Source organism: Somniosus microcephalus, chromosome 2, assembly GCF_052327205.1.
Source record: "Somniosus microcephalus isolate GS21.2 chromosome 2, FLI_Smic_1.0, whole genome shotgun sequence".
Lineage (NCBI taxonomy): Eukaryota > Metazoa > Chordata > Chondrichthyes > Squaliformes > Somniosidae > Somniosus > Somniosus microcephalus.
The window spans coordinates 45046126-45064894 of NC_140988.1; the positions used below are offsets into that span (position 1 = coordinate 45046126).

The 18769-nt window shown below is 46.9% G+C and overlaps 1 protein-coding gene and 1 pseudogene across 9 annotated transcripts in view; one reads left to right on the top strand and one right to left on the bottom strand.

Moving 5' to 3' along the window:
* The window catches only part of inpp4b (inositol polyphosphate-4-phosphatase type II B), a 1159724-nt gene that overhangs the window by 993921 nt on the left and 147034 nt on the right, over positions 1–18769 (bottom strand). For all 9 annotated transcript variants that reach the window (XM_086009058.1, XM_086009093.1, XM_086009068.1 and 6 more), the window contains exon 4: positions 8309–8373. In XM_086009058.1, coding sequence (XP_085865184.1) covers positions 8309–8373 — 65 coding nt within the window. The remainder of the gene's footprint in view (positions 1–8308; positions 8374–18769) is intronic.
* On the top strand, positions 8427–18343 carry LOC147122685 (uncharacterized; annotated as a pseudogene).

Sequence of the window (18769 nt, forward strand, 5' to 3'; positions counted from 1 at the left end):
CCATTCTAGAATCTAGGGAATTCTGGACGGTCAAAACCAGGGTCCACCTGGGAAGGCAAATGGGGCCTCGGTTTAACATCTCATCCGAAAGACGGCACCTCTGACAACGCAGTGCTCCTTCAGTAATACACTGGAGAGTCAGCCTAGGTTTTGTATCTCTGGAATGGTACTTGAATCCACAACCTTCTGAGACATAGCGATGCACAAAGTGGGTGGGAAGCTGGCATGTTCCTGGCACAGCTCACTCAGTTCCTGTCGGCAAAAGCATTCTTCGCAGCAGGAATTTCTGGCTTATTTTTCTTCTCTTTTTTGTCTTATTTTAACAGTGGAAAATACATCAGCATTATTTGCTTACACTTACTGTACTATTAGGCTGCAAAGCTTGTCAAAATATAATGAAGCAGGATTCCTATTTACAAATGTGATTTTTGACCAGTGAGGTTCTCCTTTAAGAGTAAAGGTTGTTTGGTCAAATGAATAATGAGGAAACAATGTAGGTTCCAATTGTAATTTCACAGTTACTGTGTTCTGATCCTGCAATTTAGATTTTATGTGCGCAGTAGTTAAAGTCAAATTGGAAATGGAAAATTGATTTTTTTTTACATTGACTTTAATTGCTACATAAACAAAAATGAAAAGACAGCACAGGAAAAGAAAACCTACACATACACACTTTACTTCCACAAGGTTTGCTTCCTCACAGTGTGAATGAGCATCACTGGTTCTCATTACGTAAGCAGCTGGTAGAGTGACAGCTGCTGCTGGGAGTCCTAGTACGAACAATGTGAAACTGGATCAATGCTAATTTTATTATGATCGTTATTTAGTGTGAGCAATGGGAAGTCATTTTCCATTGAATTCAAGTCTAGCAAACAGGAGAAAGAGGAACAGGTTTTGTTATTGCCAGCTTTCTTAGCATGCTATTTACAGTGCTGTTAGTACAGGTAGTTCTATGAGTGCCTGGAAAGCCTTTGCCCCATATAATATATTTCTTTCTACCATACTATTTCACAAAGATGATTTCTCATTCCTAATGCAGAACAGAGCATTTTGTAATTCACAGTATTCTTGGTCTAAATTTTTAAAAATTATAATCTAATTTATGATCCTACTTTTGAAATGCTGCTGCAGTCATCACATCACGTGTGTTAATGGCTCTTAACATTGCAGCACTGTATTTAAAGGGCTCAAATTCCCTTCCAAAATCTTCTTTTTTTTTAGATATTTATTGCATTTTCCAGTGTTTACTTGTTTCATTGGTTATGATACATTACAGGTTAACTTACAGCTGCATATAGAGTCACTCTCACATAGTTCTGTATATTTTAGTACGAACAGTGGGCTGCCTTTAAAGAGGAGATGGTTCAGGTACAGTCGAGGTACATTCCCACAAGGGGGAAAGGTAGGGCAACCAAAGTCAGAGCTCCCTGGATGATGAAAGAGATAGAGAATAAGATGAAGTAGAAAAAGGGGGTGTATGGCAGATGTCAGGTTGAGAATACAAATGAGAACCAGGCTGAATATAGAAAGTTCAGTGGGGAAGTGAAAAACAAAATAAGAGGGGCAAAGAGAGAGTATGAGAATAGAGTAGCAGCTAATATAAAAGGGAATCCAAAATCTTCTATAGGCATATAAATAATAAATGGGTAGTAAGAGGAGGGGTGGGGCTGATTAGGGACCAAAATGGAGACCACCACATGGAGGCAGAGGGCATGGCTGAGGTACTAAATGAGTACTTAGAATCATAGAAAGTTACAGCATGGAAGGAGGCCATTTCAGCCCATCGTGTCCGTGCCAGCCAACAAAGAGCTATCCAGCCTAATCCCACTTCCTAGCTCTTGGTCCGTAGCCCTGCAGGTTACAGCATCCCAAGTGCACATCCAAGTACTTTTTAAATGTGGTTAGGGTTTCTGCCTCTACCATCCTTTCAGGTTGTGAGTTCCAGACCCCCATAACCCTCTGGGTGAAGAAATTTCCCCTCAAATCTCCTGTAAACCTTCCATCAATTACTTTAAATCTGTGCCCCTTGGTTTTTGACCCCTCTGCTAAAGGAAATAGGTCCTTTCTATCCTTTGCATCTGTCTTTACCAAGGAAGATGATGCTGCCAAAGTCATAGTGAAAGAGGAGGTAGTTCCGATATTGGATGGGATAAAAATTGATAAAGAGGTACTAGAAAGGCTGGCTGTACTTAAAGTGGACAAATCACCAGGACCGGATGGGATGCATCCTAGGATGCTGAGGGAAGTAAAAATTGAAATTGCGGAGGTATTGGCCATAATCTTCCAATCCTCTTTAGATATGGTGGTGGTGCCAGAAGACTGGAGAATTGCAAATGTTACACACCCTTGTTCAAAAAGGGTGTAAAGATAAACCCAGCAACTACAGGCCAGTCAGTTTAACATCGGTAGTAGGGAAGCTTTTAGAAATGATAATCCGGGACAAAATTAACAGTCACTTGGACAAGTATGGATTAATTAAGGAAAGCCAGTACAAATTTGTTAAAAGCAAATCATGTTTAACTAACTTGATTGAGTTTTTTGATGAGGTAACAGAGAGGCTTGATGAGGGCAATGCAGTTGATGTGGTGTACATGGACTTCCAAAAGGCGTTTGATAAAGTGCCACATAATAGGCTTGCCAGCAAAGTTGAAGCCCATGGAATAAAAGGGACAGTGGCAGCATGGATACAAAATTAATAAAGTGACAGGAAACAGAGAGTACTGGTGAACAGTTGTTTTTCAGACTGGAGGAAGGTATACAGTGGTGTTCCCTCGGGGTCGGTACTAGGACCACTGCTTTTCTTGATATATATTAATGACTTGGACTTGGGTGTACAGGGCACAATTTCAAAATTTGCAGATGACACAAAACTTGGAAGTATAGTGAACAGTGAGGAGGATAGTGACAGACTTCAAGAGAACATAGGCAGGTTGGTGGAATGGGCGGACATGTGGCCGATGAAATTTAACGCAGACAAGTGCAAAGTGATACTTTTTGGTAGGAAGAACGAGGAGAGGCAATATAAACTAAAGGGTACAATCCTAAAGTGGGTGCATGAACAGAGAGACTTGGGGGTATGTGTGCACAAATCATTGTAGGTGGCAGGGCAGATTGAAAAAGCGGTTAAAAAAGCATACGGGACCCTGGGCTTTATAAATAGAGGTATAGGGCAGGATTTTCATTGGGCCGTGGAAGTGGGATTGGAGGTGTGTGGGGGGTTAAAATCTCAAAATCGGGGGGCACGAACCCATCCCACCCCCAACCCGCCTCCATGCCAGTTTCAAAGGAGGCGGATACCCGACCTGTGCTGGGACCCGCCTCCCCGAGGCGAGAAGAGGATTAGTGCCAATTAACAGGCAGTTTTTAGCCTAAACCCTATTTTTATTGCTGAAGTGTGGGATTCCCGACGGCTCCAAACCACGCCAAGTTAGCGAGACGGACCATCGGGCTGAAGGGTTCGAGATGTCTGGTGTTCAGGTGAGTGATGGGTGCATGAGTTCAGAGGTAAGTGTGTTTGGTGTGTGTAAAGTGTTTAAAGAAGTTTTACTTACATTTACTTACCTTTACAGCCTTCCTTCCTTCAGGTCTCGGGAGTCCCTCATCTCACCGGCACAGAAAGCAGAATGGCCGCGAGCTGTCAAAAGTTGCAGCATTCAGCTTTCTGTTCTGGAGAGATCTCTAAATCAGCCTGAGAGGAAGGAATTAACTTGGAGTACAGATTGTCAGTGTTTGACAGCTTCAAACAGCTGTCAAACACTGATATTTCATCTGTCAAAAGCTTTTGACAGATGAAATGTCAATCTGTGACATCACCTGTTGCCGGGTGGCCCTTAATTGGCCTGCTGAGCCCGCTGGGTGGGCTCAACAAGGTCAATCAAGTGCAAATCGCGTGAGTTGGCCACAACTCGATGGAGGCGGGACTACAACACCGAAAGTTGTAGTCCTGCCTCCTCAATCAAAATCCAGCCCATAAAGTACAAAAGCAAGGAAGTTATGATGAACCTTTATAAAACACTGGTTCGGCCTCAATTGGAATATTGTGTTCCGTTCTGGGCACCACACTTTAGGAAGGATGTGAAGGCCTTCGAGAGGGTGCAGAAAAGGTTTACAAGAATGGTTCCAGGGATGAGGGACTTCCGTTACATGGATAGACTGGAGAAACTGGGGTTGTTCTCCTTAGAACAGAGAGGGTTGAGAGGAGATTTGATCGAGGTGTTGAAAATCATGAGGCGCCTAGACAGGGTAGATAGAGAGAAACTGTTCCCATTGGCGGAAGGGTCGAGAACCAGAAAACACAGATTTATGGTGATTAGCAGAAGAACCAAAGGCGACATGAGGAACATCTTTTTTATGCAGTGAGTGCTTAGGATCTGGAATGCATTGCCTGAAAGGGTGGTGGAGGCAGATTCAATCACGGCTTTCAAAAGGGAATTGGATAAGTACCTGAAGAAAAACAATTTGCAGGGCTACGGGGAAAGAGTGGGGGAGTGGGACTAGCTGAAGTGCTCTTGCAGAGAGCCGGCACAGGCACGATGGGCCAAATGGCCTCCTTCTGTGCTGTAACCATTCTATGTTTCTATGATTCTACATTTTTGACAGGGCCAGCAGGAGGACTTAGGACCAGAAAGAAGGGTGGGTCAGAGATATCACTGGGCACTGGGTATAGGTGAGATATGGGCCATGAGCAATTCCTGGGTGTGCTGGTCTGGGTGGTAGGAAACTCGAATCTTCCAAGTCATCTGATGATCTCTGGATCTTTTCAGCTGGGAGGGTCATGAAACTGTGGGGGATGAGAGGAGTACGTTGCACTGCATAAAGAAGGCACAAAGAGGGTGCTGTTCCATACATCATTCTCTGAAGTTAATAAATGTCCCACAAGTGTTTAATCTGCATATTCATTATGGGCAGTAGCATCTGAGAAATTCAGCTTCATGCTGCTAGAAGTGAGAACTGCATGAGACTATGAATTACCTTTGCTCTTTTTGCAGCAAGCTAAATAGTCATGAGGTTGGGTCTTGGGAAAGGATTTAGGAGCTCCTTTCAGAATGCTTGGACCAGGGACATGACCAGATCATTTGCAGCAGAGCGCTTGTCTGGTCAGGACAGAGTGAAATTTGTGAAGTACAATATTTATTTTTTGTTCATTTGAAAATATCTGGCAAGTAAAAAGATGTGCTGGACTGGTTCAATGGCATGAAATGAAGTCCACCATCATTTTTGGAATCAGTAGATTGTAAAAAGATTTGATAAGGTGCTCAGTTTATATAGGTCTCATTTAAACTGTTACCAGCTCCGATTCCAGGATTAAAACAATGCAATCAACCCAACCTGCAGTCCACTTGTCCCTTTTACGCTGCTATTTGTCATGAGAGTCCACAACTGTAAACATGGTCACTGCACTCCAGAGGGTGCAGAGGAGATTTACTAGAATGGTACCAGGGATGAGGGGTGTCAGTTATGTGGAGACTAGAGAAGCTGGGATTGTTCTCCTTGGTGCAGAGAAGAGTAAGGGGAAATTTAATAGAGGTGTTCAAAATTATGAGAAGTTTTGATAGAGTATTCCCCTTCAAGTCACACACCATCCTGAGGTGGAAATATATCGCTGTTCCTTCATCATCATTGGGTCAGTCTTGGAACTTCCTACCTAACAGCATTGTGGGAGTTCACCACACAGACTACAGCGGATCAAAAATGCGGCTCACCACCACCTTCTCAAGGGCAATTAGGGATGGGCAATAAATGCTGGCCTTGCCAGTGATGCCCACGTCCCGTGAATGAATATTTTTAAAAAAGGAGAAAGTGCTACCACTGGTGGGTGCGTCGGTAACCAGAGGACACAGGTTTAAGATACTTGGCAGAAGAACCATAGCGGGGATGAGGAGAATTATTTTACACAGTGAGTAGTTATGATCTCAAAGGCACTATCTGAAAGGGTGGTGGAAGCACATTCAATAGTAACTTTCAAAAGGGAATTGGATATATACTTGAAAATAGAAAAATTGCAGGGCTATGGGGAAAGACCAGTGGATTGGGAATAATTGGATAGCTGTTTCAACAAGCTGACACAGGAACAATGGGCTGAATGGTCTCCTTCTGTACTATAAGATTCTATGATTCCACGAAAGTAATTGTCATCCCCATTGGTTGGATGGGAGATGGCAGGTACAAGCAGACAACTAAACTACAAAATTACCAACGTGGTGTAGTGATGCAGCATTGGTTTTCAAACTTATCTGCGTGGGGGAACATCTGCAAATACTAGCACATTCTGATGACCCCCGGCAAATATTGGCACATTGTCAGGGACCCCCAACAAACACAGTATAGCCTCACTATAATGAACCCTGCTTATAACGAACCCCCGGTTTCAATGATCCCAACATCAAGATCCCATTTTTTTCAATGGAAATCAGCCCTACTGCAATACACACTTAAGCAGGATCTACCCGGATACAACGATGGAATCCAAGCTGTGGCTAATTGAAAGATAACCTATAGTAGTGGAACCTGGCACATGGCAACTGCAGCCAGGCAACATGCGTGACAATGGCAAGCAAGAGATCATAGTTGTCTCTGAAAACAAAACGCAGAACCAGAGAAAACAAACTTGTACTGCGACACATGAAGATCTTGATGAAGCAGTCTATCGCTGATTTGCGACAGCCAATGAGTAACATTCCACTGGCGGGCGTTGTGTTCCATGCAAGCGCCGAAAAATTTGCCACTCGTTACCTGGAACTGAGGATCTTTTTGGACTGGTTAACAAATTAGGAACAACGTACATTGAGAAAAGCACAACAAATATGAAGCAATCTACACTGTATCGTTTTTTTTTTAAACAGAATAAAATGGTTTTCAATTCAAATTGGTCCTATCTTCATTTTTCTGATGCAGCAAATCGCCAAACTCTACGATAATGATCTTTTCTGCCGGTCCCAAGGGGAGTTCAACCGTATTTCCACACTGTCAGGGATCCCCTGTTCCAACTTCCAAAAGACAGTGCCAATGACCAGAAGAAAACGGTGTTTTCATTGCAGAAAACTTTATTAAAACCAACATAACAGGCAGGCAAGCAGTGTTGCAGCTCACTGTCTATACAATGATTTAGCCTCTACACAAGCGTCAAGTGAGGAACCATTTGATAACATTTTTTTTTAAAAGGCTGTATTACTTTTAGTTATATTAGATCATTTGTTTAAAAGAATAGTTTTGCTAGGTACATTAACAAGATTATTTTGTTTGAAAAGTAAGCACAGTTGAAATCATGCATCATCTCAAGGGTTAAAAAGGCATCTGAAAGTGATGGCAACAGCACATCATTTAGAGTGGCTTCCAATACAGGCACTATGACAACATTTATTTTCAATGTAAGTATCAAGAAAGCACAAATCACGCAAAAATCACTGCACATGGCAAACACCTTTTAAAGGACAGTCTGCAACTAATTGCTTATTATCCCCAGCAACTGTACTTTTAATGATTGAAAAAAAATAAAAACCTGTATTATATTTCACTATTACAAGTATAGGCACAAAATGCACATCTTAGAGTGTCATTACTACCTACTGCCAACCCTTCTAGAAAGATTCCATTTCACTGAGTATATTTACCAGAAGCATACCTTCTTCATACCTTGGGCTAGCAGAATAAAGGCACCAAATACAGATTCTACTAATGATGAAAATGATTAAACTACAACATGAAAAGGTAAAACTTTGATGCATAATTAATCATGAAGCTGCCTCAGGACCTTTAGAAGAAGCATGTCATCGTGCTTGTATTTTGACGTATAGATTCTTGGTTTTATACAACTATGTGCCAGAACCATCTCGAGTATTTATTACACATATTTATTTTGCAGCTCCTCTGTCAGCACACTTATCACCTAATTAAATTTTAAAGCTGTTTATACCACACCTTGGGGACTTTCTTCATGTGCACAGATTGTATTCAATTTACATGTAGCTTTTACAAATGTTTGCACTGTTGAATTGATATCTGACATGCATAGCTGCTTGCTCAGCCAGCCTGACAATTGTCAATTAGTACTAATACTCCTCATCCATACTTTAAAAAAAAACACATCACTCTGCTTTTCATAGCTCTACTGTTCAAAAATATCTCAAGGAACAGCCGACATAGTTTACAAACCAAATCTCATCAGAAAGTTGAATTCAACACAGAACTCTTCATTATATTAAATTACCATTGAACGACACCAAGAAAATAATATTACGATTGCAAAATGAAAAGATTAAATGGAAAGCACAATAAAACCTAAGGTGAAATAGATATGGTGATTACTTACACTGCTTCTATTTTTCATTAAGAAGAGCAGGATTCCTTTCAGGCAGCACCATCTTTCTGTTAGTTCTGCGTGAGAAAATGAAACATTAATAAAATGGTATTTTGCTGTTGAAGGAAAGATGGTTCTGAAAGAAGATGCATCAGTAATAAAGGTCAGAGAAGAAAATCATTAGAAAATTCCTGCTCCAGCCAGCAGCTGCGTACATATGACAGCCTGCTAAATGCCAGATAACTCCCCAGAAGGCTCTTCTTACCCTGCAGCTGAGAGATTTGGTGACTGCAGCAGAAACCATCTGTTTTTTCATTGGCTTCCCATCTCACAGGGAAGGAGAAACAGGAACTTGTGTGATTTTATGTAAAACAAGACGTTAGCCTTTTTAAAATAAAAGATAAAGCTCATAAAAATGTATTACAGTAAGATAACTTGGCTTCAGTTATGTAAATCATTTTTCAACAAGCCAGGCACACAGGTTAAAATATTAATCAACCATTTTTTTAAAATGTGCCTGTGCATTATAGTTAATTACGATGTAACAAATTATTTTCAGCATGCAAAACATTAAATAATTTGCAAAACTAATTTAGCAGTACTCAATAATTAAGGTACTAATCAGGAAATTCTCCTTTCTGACAGGCATTTGTGAGAACATTCTTTAAAAAGCAACACAAGGCAAAATGGGCAAGAATTCCCCCAATTGAAACACAAGGCCCTTGATTTTCACGGGGTGGCGGGAGGGGTGGTAATGGTACAAGGGAACCCGGTTGCAGGAGACAAACCTGGCAAGGCCGGGGACGTGGAGGCCCTGCCAATCTTAACGGCAGGGCCTCATTCAAATAAATCTATACAGAGTCCCGCCTCCTAACTGGCCAGATTAACTACCTGGCTGGCGGGCAGGAGTGTGCATCTAGTGGCAAGAGGCCGCAGCCAGGGACCCGTGTGAACAGTTCCCGGCTGTCAGTAGGGGGTGAAAGGCTCTGGGCAGGACGGGGGGGGAGGGAAGAATCTGGCTGCCATCAGGTGGGGCGAGAGGCTGTTTGAAGGGATCGGGAGGGGGGTAAGGATCTGGCCACCATCAGGAGGGGCGAGAGGCTGTTTGAAGGGATCGGGAGGGGTAAGGATCTGGCCACCATCAGGAGGGGCGAGAGGCTGTTTGAAGGGATCGGGAGGGGTAAGGATCTGGCCACCATCAGGAGGGGCGAGAGGCTGTTTGAAGGGAGCAGGAGGGGGTAAGGATCTGGCCACCATCAGGAGGGGTGAGAGGCTGTTTGAAGGGATCGGGAGGGATAAGGATCTGGCCGCCATCAGGAGGGGCGAGAGGCTGTTTGAAGGGATTGGGAGGGGGTAAGGATCTGGCCACCATCAGGAGGGGCGAGAGGCTGTTTGAAGGGATCGGGAGGGGTAAGGATCTGGCTGCCATCAGGGGGGGTAAAAGGCTCTGGGCAGGATCAGGAAGGTGGAGAAGGATCTGTCAAAGATCAGGAGGAGGGGTAGACTGGGGAAAGGGAGACCCAAAGCTCCCTTGAGGCCGGGAGGAGCACTTTTGCCCCTCCTGGCCCACAAGGATGGCTAAAATAAAATCTGGCTCCCAGCAGGCTTTGCCTGATGGGGCAGCCGACACTGGCCCCCGACTCAAGCCTCGGGTTGAAATTGCTGATCGGATCCTGATGAGATCATCTTACCCAATCTGCATATTTAAAGTTGGTCCCCACTTCCTTCCTGCAGGTGTCCTGCTCGCCAGTTCAAAAGAGCAGGTTAATATCGGAACACGGCGTGAAGGAAACGGGATGGGAGTGGCTAAGCAACTTGCATTATTTTATCTGCCACCCACCCCCCCACCCCCCCCCCACCAAACTCGGTTTCCGCCAGGTGGGGGGCAGTTAAAATTGGGACAAGGTGTATCTTTCAGAAGTAACATTCAAGTACCACCGTGTATATGGAAATGCAATTTCAAGCAAAATAATTGTGAGCCCAGTATATTTTTCCAGAATAGAATTGTCCTAGCATGAATAATGCTCACTGACTAGCAGTGTCACAAAATAGAGAAGACTGATAATTCTGAAATACCTTACAACTTGGGAAGCTTTTCAATATTATTTCAGGAACAGGGGAAATTCCAGGTAGTCTGAGGCAAGTTCCTGGAGCCTCGCTCAACACAGCCAACCCTACTCCCTCTCAAGGTCCAAATCAGCTCCCAGGAGAATAAAAAGCAAAGCAGTACACATGATGGGAACTAAGCCAGCATCAGTGATCTACCCAAAGCTGACTTCAACCGAAAGAATACAATCTTTAGCTAGAGAGAACCTCTTGATCCCCAGGCCCACCCAAACACCAGGAACCAAGACTAAGTTAATTGCTTCAACCCTTCAATACTCATTGCTCCAAACATATAAACAGCTATGGCAATAAAGCTAATGTAGCAATGTACTCTCCTGCAAGCGCCATGCCATCAAAATGTACAATGGCTGCACTAAATATGCACCTTAATATAAATTCTTGAAATGTCAATAACACACACACGTATTTCTACAAACTACTGCATCAATCAATGAAATCAGTAAACAACATCTGGCTTGCTAAACAGTAAAAGATATTGGGGGAGAAATTGGGTATAGCCCCGTTTGGGGCGCTAGTTCTGGCAAAGCGCAAAGCCTAGCGCCAGTCGCGATTTAGCGCCACCTGGCGCGATATTAGGTCATTGCGCCCCTGAGGGTGATTGTGACGCTAAATCAGGCGCTGCACGAGGCTCTTAAGGCGCTCACCCAGCGGCGCAACCCAATTTAGCGGCGGCGGGGCGCAGCGCAGGTGCTGTCAATAATCACTTTCCCTGAGACACACTGGCGCCGGCCAGCTCTTAAAGGGGCAGGTCAATTGGCATCACCAGACACACTCACTGCCTTGTAGGCCTTCAAAGCGGTGGGAGCCTACCTGTGGCGCACCAGCCTAGCAAGACATGGAAAGGGTGAGGCAGAGGGCGGAACGCCTCACTGATGGGGCATTGGTTGCTTTGGTTGGCGCAGTGGAATCAAGGCCAAGGAAGATGGTCGGAATGTGATTTATGTTTTGGACAGTCTCCCGGGTGTGAGAGCAGTTATGTGTCAGTGTATTAGTTTTGCTTTCTGTTGCCATAGCTTTCTCATGTTTGAAGGAATCACATTTTGTGTAATGAAACACTTTCTTCATTTACAATGGCCATGCCTGCTATTTACATGCATCTTGCCCTTCACAGGCTTGGGGGTATCAGACCGGTTCCATTCCTGTTCTTGGAATGGCAGCATTCCGTGAGAGGGGCCTAGAAGCTATTTCTGATCAGCCTCTGACGCGCAGCCTGAGAAGAGCTGCTCGCGTAGAAGTTCAGGCCAGCAGGCATCTTCTCAGCCACCAACAGAGATGTCCTGCACCTTATCTGAAGCTGCAGATCTGGCTGAAGCAGCTGGCACAGCTCAGTCACCACCTCCTTTCTAAATCGCAGCCTTCTGACACACTGCTCCTCCGACATGTTCATGTAGGAAAACTGCTGTCGGAAAACCCTGCCAGCGTAAGGTCTGCTGTGGCGACGTCTGTTGGCCCTCCTCCATCTGGCCATGCCCGCCCCCCTCTCCCAGCATCTCAGTGCCCTTTCCAGATGATTCAGCAGCAGGACGTTCCCCTCCAATGCAGCCCCCATAATAAGTGCCCACAGGAAGGTTCCCCGTTGTTAAGGCTCACCAACAGCAAGGTGATGGTCAGAAGGCTGAAGATCGTCTGCCTGCACTGGCTCAGTGGTCAAATGGCTCTCAGTGTGCAGCTCAGCAACACTTTGTAGCTCTCGAGGAAGTTGTGCTCCAGAAATGGCTGCCGTTTTTAAACCACACCAGTCCCCTTTAAATAACGCCCCCCCAGGCCGAGAGCGATTGGGTAAGGTTCCCTGTAAGCTGTCACTAATAGCGCCAGGCGCTACGGGGGCGGGGCGCCACTAAATTTCCGGTCCGGGGCGCCCAAAAGGCGTTGCACACTGAAATGACGTCATAATCTGCCTGCGCCCATGAGCGGGTGCGACGAGTTTGCGCCGGCGCTAAATGCATGGTCAATATGGGGCGAGGCGCTAGGCACCCTGCGCCCACCCGGAAATTGGCTAGCGCCCCACTTCTTGGCCTCTTTAGGCGTTAATCGGTGGCGCTACCAACCGAATTTCTCCCCCCTTTTGTCTTCACTGGTTTGGAAACATAGATTATGTCTCAAATTATTAAGTACAAACAGCTCTCTATATTTCAAACAATATTCAATATAGTGAAGATTGCATTATAAAAAATGTTTTGGGAAAATGAAATACACAACTCTTTAACTCTTTAACACAACAGGGGTAATTTTAACTCAAAGCAGGATCAGTTAAAATCGGGGAGGGGGGGAGCCTGAAAGATAAAATCGGAGCATGACCGGATCGATTTTAACTGGCGAGTTTTATTATAGTATCAATTGCAGCAGGCCACCCATCCATGGTTACAGTGCAGTGGCAGTCACAAGGCAGGATGTTTAAAGGGTGAATGCACCTCTTAGAGAGAAGTTGCATTCACTGAATTTGAACAGTTTATATTTGGATTTCTTCTTGTGCTGGACAGTAAGGGGTCAATTTTAGTTCAGGTGCGGGGAATTGGCGGGTTACCCAAATTTAGTGATTCCCACACGATTCTAAATGGGTCTGTGAGATTGGTGCAATTTTAACTCAATTGGCCAATTGATTTCCAGCGTGTGGGAAGCCTTGGCAATTGAGTATTTCCAGTCAGAAAGTTGCAGAATATGACGTCATCATTGCTGCTGCTTCTAAGGTCCACAGCAAGCCTTGCTTCCTCTGCAGGCTCCCAAACTTCACCATTAAGATGGCACAGGAGCCTGCAAGAGCAACGGCCAGTGGGAGGGCCAGATCTGCCCCCAAATTTGATGAGGCTTCACTCCAGGCATTACTGGATGGTGCTAGGTGTAGTGTATGTGATTTAAGTCAGAACTACTTTTTACAGCTCCTGTATACTGTAGTACCAGCAGTGACCACACCGGTATATAAGCTGTGCGCATGCCTCTGTACCCCAGTCTAGAGATGACCCTCCTCCAGTAAAGACCTGTTATTTGTTTATGTACAGCATCCGTGTAATTATTTATCCACTGAACCACTGATCTAACACTAGGGCCCACAGGGAGGCCCTGTTCCCTTCTTCAGGGAGGAAGAGGCCTCCCAGTCTGACCAAGGCTGTGTGGCTACAGGTGGCAGGTCAAGTCAACTCCTTGGGGCTCACACGAAGAATGTGGTTGCAGTGCAGGAAAAGAGAGCTCACAATAAAAGAGAACAAGCGAGGACAGGAGGAGGGCCACCATCAGTAGCCCACCTCACCCCCTGGGAGGAGGCGATCCTGGAGATCGTAGGACTGGAGGATGAGGCGCAAGTGGGGGATGGACAGACGGGCGCATCACAGCAAGCTGGTGGCAGAATAGTTTTCCATCTCTCTCATTGACATTGCATGAGTCGCTGATAATGATTCTGAAGCTGTAACAGATGGACCTATGATCATCTGCAATATGCAATGTGCATGTAAACTTGACCTCACATCCCCAACTCTTTCCTTCACTCCCCCACAGGACCATCGAGAGCCCCCGTCCCCACTGTCCAGGAGGAAGAGCCTGAGCTTCCAGACTCCTCAGAGGAATCTGCAACCTCTGAGGGCGCAGCGTCATCAGAATTCAGCGCACCCAGCACCAGCGCAGACACTCACACCTCGGTGGGACCTTCGGGACATAGAGCAGTGTTGTCACCTGGTGTATCACAGCTCACAAGTGAGCATCAGCAGATTGTGGAGACAGGGATAGCAGTGGAGAGTCCTAGTCAGAGGGCGCAGGACTCTGCCAGCTCAGCTCAGCTGCATGTCGACCCTCTGCCTCTGGGTCCATCCATAAGATCAGCGGGACTGGAACTCCAGGAACAGATGCAGGAGTCTCTGGCAGGTTTTGTCTCCAGGGTCGATGTGAGTGTGGAGCGAATGGAGGAGTCCATAGCGACCATGAGCAGAGCCTTTGTGGAGTCATTGGCTCCTGACCGCATCACCATGGAAAGGATGACAGCCTCCATGGAGGAGATAAGTCGCCAGGGTATGGAAAACATGGTGAGTGCTCATAATAGAATGACATCTCTGGAGGAGCAATGGGCATCTATTGAACAGAGAAACCAGACCTTCATGGAAGTCCTAAGCGATCTCACAACCATCGGATCAAATCAAAGCTCTGCAGTCCTGCCACATCCAGTCGTGAGTGGTGGTGGACAATTAAACAGTTAACAGGAGGAGGAGGCTCCAAAAATATCCCCATCCTCAATGATGGTGGAGCCCAGCACGTGAGTGCAAAAGACAAGGCTGAAGCATTTGCAACTATCTTCAGCCAGAAGTGCCGAGTGGATGATCCATATCGGCCTCCTCCTGAGGTCCCCAGCATCACAGATGCCAGTCTTCAACCCATTCAATTCACTCCACGTGATGTCAAGAAACGGCTGAAGACACTGGATACTGCAAAGGCTATGGGCCCTGACAACATTCCGGCAATAGTACTGAAGACTTGTGCTCCAGAACTAGCTGCGCCCCTAGCCAAGCTGTTCCAGTACAGCGACAACACTGGCATCTACCCGGCAATGTGGAAAATTGCCCAAGTATGTCCTGTCTACAAAAAGCAGGACAAATCCGACCCGGCCAATTACCGCCCCATCAGTCTACTCTCAATCATCAGCAAAGTGATGGAAGGTGTCATCGACAGTGCTATCAAGCGGCACTTACTCAGCAATAACCTGCTAACTGACGCCCAGTTTGGGTTCCGCCAGGGCCGCTCAGCTCCTGACCTCATTACAGCCTCGGTCCAAACATGGACAAAAGAGCTGAACTCAAGAGGTGAGGTGAGAGTGACTGCCCTTGACATCAAGGCAGCATTTGATCGAGTGTGGCATCAAGGAGCCCTAGCAAAACTGAAGTCAATGGGAATCAAGGGGAAAACTCTCCATTGGTTGGAATCATACCTAGCACAAAGGAAGTTGGCTGTGGTTGTTGGAGGTCATTCATCTCAATCACATGACATCACGACAGGAGTTCCTCAGGGCAGTGTCCTAGGCCCAACCATCTTCAGCTGTTTCATCAATGACCTTCCCTCCATCATAAGGTCAGAAGTGGGGATGTTCACTGATGATTGCACACTGTTCAGCACCATTCGAGACTCGTCAGATACTGACGCAGTCCGTGTCCATATGCAGCAAGACCTGGACAACATTCAGACTTGGGCTGACAAGTGGCAAGTAACATTCGCACCACACAAGTGCCAGGCAATGACCATCTCCAACAAGCGAGACTCTAACCATCTCCCCTTGACATTCAATGGCATTACCATCACTGAATCCCCCACCATCAACATCCTGGGGGTTACCATTGATCAGAAACTGAACTGGACCAGCCATATAAATACTGTGGCTACAAGAGCAGGCCAGAGGCTGGGAATTCTGTGGCGAGTGTCTCACCTCCTGACTCCCCAAAGCCTTTCCACCATCTACAAGGCACAAGTCAGGAGTGTGATGGAATACTCTCCACTTGCCTGGATGAGTGCAGCTCCAACAACACTCAAGAAGCTCGACACCATTCAGGATAAAGCAGCCCGCTTGATTGGCACTCCATCCACCACCTTCAACATTCACTCCCTCCACCACCGGCGCACTGTGGCTGCAGTGTGTACCATCTACAAGATGCACTGCAGCAACTCGCCAAAGCTCCTTCAACAGCACCTTCCAAACCCACAACCTCTACCACTTAGAAGGACAAGGGCAGCAGATGCATGGGAACATCACCACCTACAACTTCCCCTCCAAGCCACACACCATCCTGACTTGGACCTGTATCGCCGTTCCTTCACTGTCGCTGGGCCAAAATCCTGGAACTCCCTTCCTAACAGCATTGTGCGTGTACCTACACCATATGGACTGCAGCGGTTCAAGGCGGCGGCTCACCACCATCTTCTCAAGGGCAATTAGGGATGGGTACTAAATGCAGGCCTAGCCAGCCAGCGACGCCCACATCCCATCAATGAATTTTTAAAAAACTGCCAGTGCAGATACGGGTCCCCATGGCCCCCTGATGTGCAACAAGGTGCTCTCAAGCCACTTCCAAGCACTGGCCCCTTCTGGCGTGTGCAGCTTCAGGTGGGTGAGCAGCAGCTTGGTGCTCCTGCTGGTGCTGCTGCTGTTGGTGCTGGTTCTGCTGGTGCTGCAGCAGATCCTCATCTAATGCCCAGAAGGGAAGGAAATAAATGGCTCCCATGCTTCTGGTGTATGACTCCGTTGAGGAAGCGCTGAGTGAGGGTGGTGAGAGGGGTCTTGCAGGAGATCACACTGGAGAAGTGTGTGAGGCTACAACCTTCCACAGGTGTGGCTAGGCCTGGTAAAAGTTCCCCCAGACCTGAGACAACAAAGTCCTGCCACCTGCAAATGATGACTGATCAAATATCCTCTTTAATGTTGGACCTGCAGCTGATAGTCAGCAAGCCAATAGTGTTCACGCCAGGTTTCACAGGCTTCATCTCCACCAGGCGCGTTTTACATGGGAAAGGGTTAAACAGGCAAGGGCCTGTTAAAATGGGATTATAAAGGCCAATCAGTGCTGTTTAAGGGCCCTGAAGACCAGTCCCGCCTGTTGCAGGCGGGATTGATTCGGGTCAATCAGACACACCTAGGTTAAAATGGTGTGGAGGCGGGAACCAGGCGGGGGTGGGGGGGGGTCGTGACCCCTAGGTTTTACGATTTTAACCCCCCGCACGCCTAAATGCCCGCCTCACGGGCCAATGAAAATCGAGGCCTAAATGTGGCTGGAAGGAGGGGAAGGGTCACCCCCAGGTTTTCAGAAGCCTCACTGGAGGTGTTACTGGCAGCTGTCAGTGACAGGAGGGAAGTGAACTCCCCACAAAGAAGATGCCCAACAGCCTCTCAACAAAAGTTAGAGGTGGCAGAGGAAATCAATAGCAGGAGCATCAGCCCAAGGATCTGGATCGAGTGCAGGAAGACGTTCAATTACCTCACGAGATCAGCAAATCCTAACTCTTGTCCCTTTCCTCTTTCCTCTAGGTTATTCTCAGTAGCAACAACCTCAAGAGGCTCCTGAAGAGGACACCTCGGAGGAGGACATCGCTCCTGAGGAAGCCCAGTCAGCGTTCCATCCCTCCCAAGCACCAACATAGAGATTCCCACCGTGGGTAGAATAGATAATGAGTTAGAGGGGCCTGCACCTGGTGAAACACACAGCACTATGAGCAGGAGTAGGTACTCCTCTCCTAGCTCCGTTGGGTAGGACAGAGAGGTGGACCTCTGGGGTCTGTCCATTAAAAGAAAAATGATTGAGGAATATCAGCAATTATATGATGCATTGGAAAGCCTGCCAAATACTTTCAGCATCATGTCTGAAAGCATGGAGGAGTTCGTTTCCAGTAATTGTGGAGTTCTGTCGTATGGCATTTCCACTCTGAAATCTGTTGGCCACCTCCAGGGACACTACAGCTGGGCCCTCGCAGCAGAAGTCTGTCTCTTCAGCCTTTGCAGCTTTGATGGAAGCTCAGATGACTTTCATCCAGACTCTGAGCTCCAATGTTTACCCCACCTCAGAGAGACTGGTCCACCAGATGGATAAGCTGATAGACCACATCGACAGGGGCTTTCAAAGCGTCACTAAGCTCCTGCGGTTTGCTCTCACTCAGATTAGAGGGAGCGATGAGCCACAGCCCCATGGGAGCGACCATAGCGCTGTGAGACAGGCAAGTGTTGCCCTCTATCAGGATGTCTGCCCCCTCACCACCCCTCAACCAATACCCGCCATGGTACCCAATAGCCGGCTGGGCGAGACAGCCCCGGTGCCAGCCGAGGAGATCCAACCTGCAGCTATGCCCTCACAGGCTCAAGATCTCTGGCCATGAGCATCTCAAGTGTCCCAATATCATTCCCAGCGGCCTACCTCCAGCTCCGTCAGACAAGAGAAGTTAGTGTTAGCGGGAAGAGGATAAGGTGATGCCTCACTCAAGGTTTTGTCACACACAAATTCTGGCAGATAATCGGCCTGGATTTTAGCTTCGAGGCATGTTCCAAGTGGCGAGGGGGGTTGTTTTGAGGTTGGGAAACCCAGAAGTATGGGATCCCCGAACGATGTCTTTAAATTTTTTTCTGTAGGTTTCCTGCCCACAGCCAGCCTGATTGACAGGCTAGTGGCTTGTCAGGCGGGAAATCCTACAGAACAAGGCCACAGTCGAGCTGGCCTGAGAGCAGGAAGGTCTAATGGGGGGGGTGGGAGAGATCACCGAGGTGGGGGTGTCTGATCGTGGGGTGGGAGGGGCTCCGATGGCGGGGTGGTTCGATCACACGTGAGGGGGTTCGATGATGGTTGTGGGACAGATGGTGGTCGGGTGGAGATCCGATGGTGTTCGGCGGCAGGG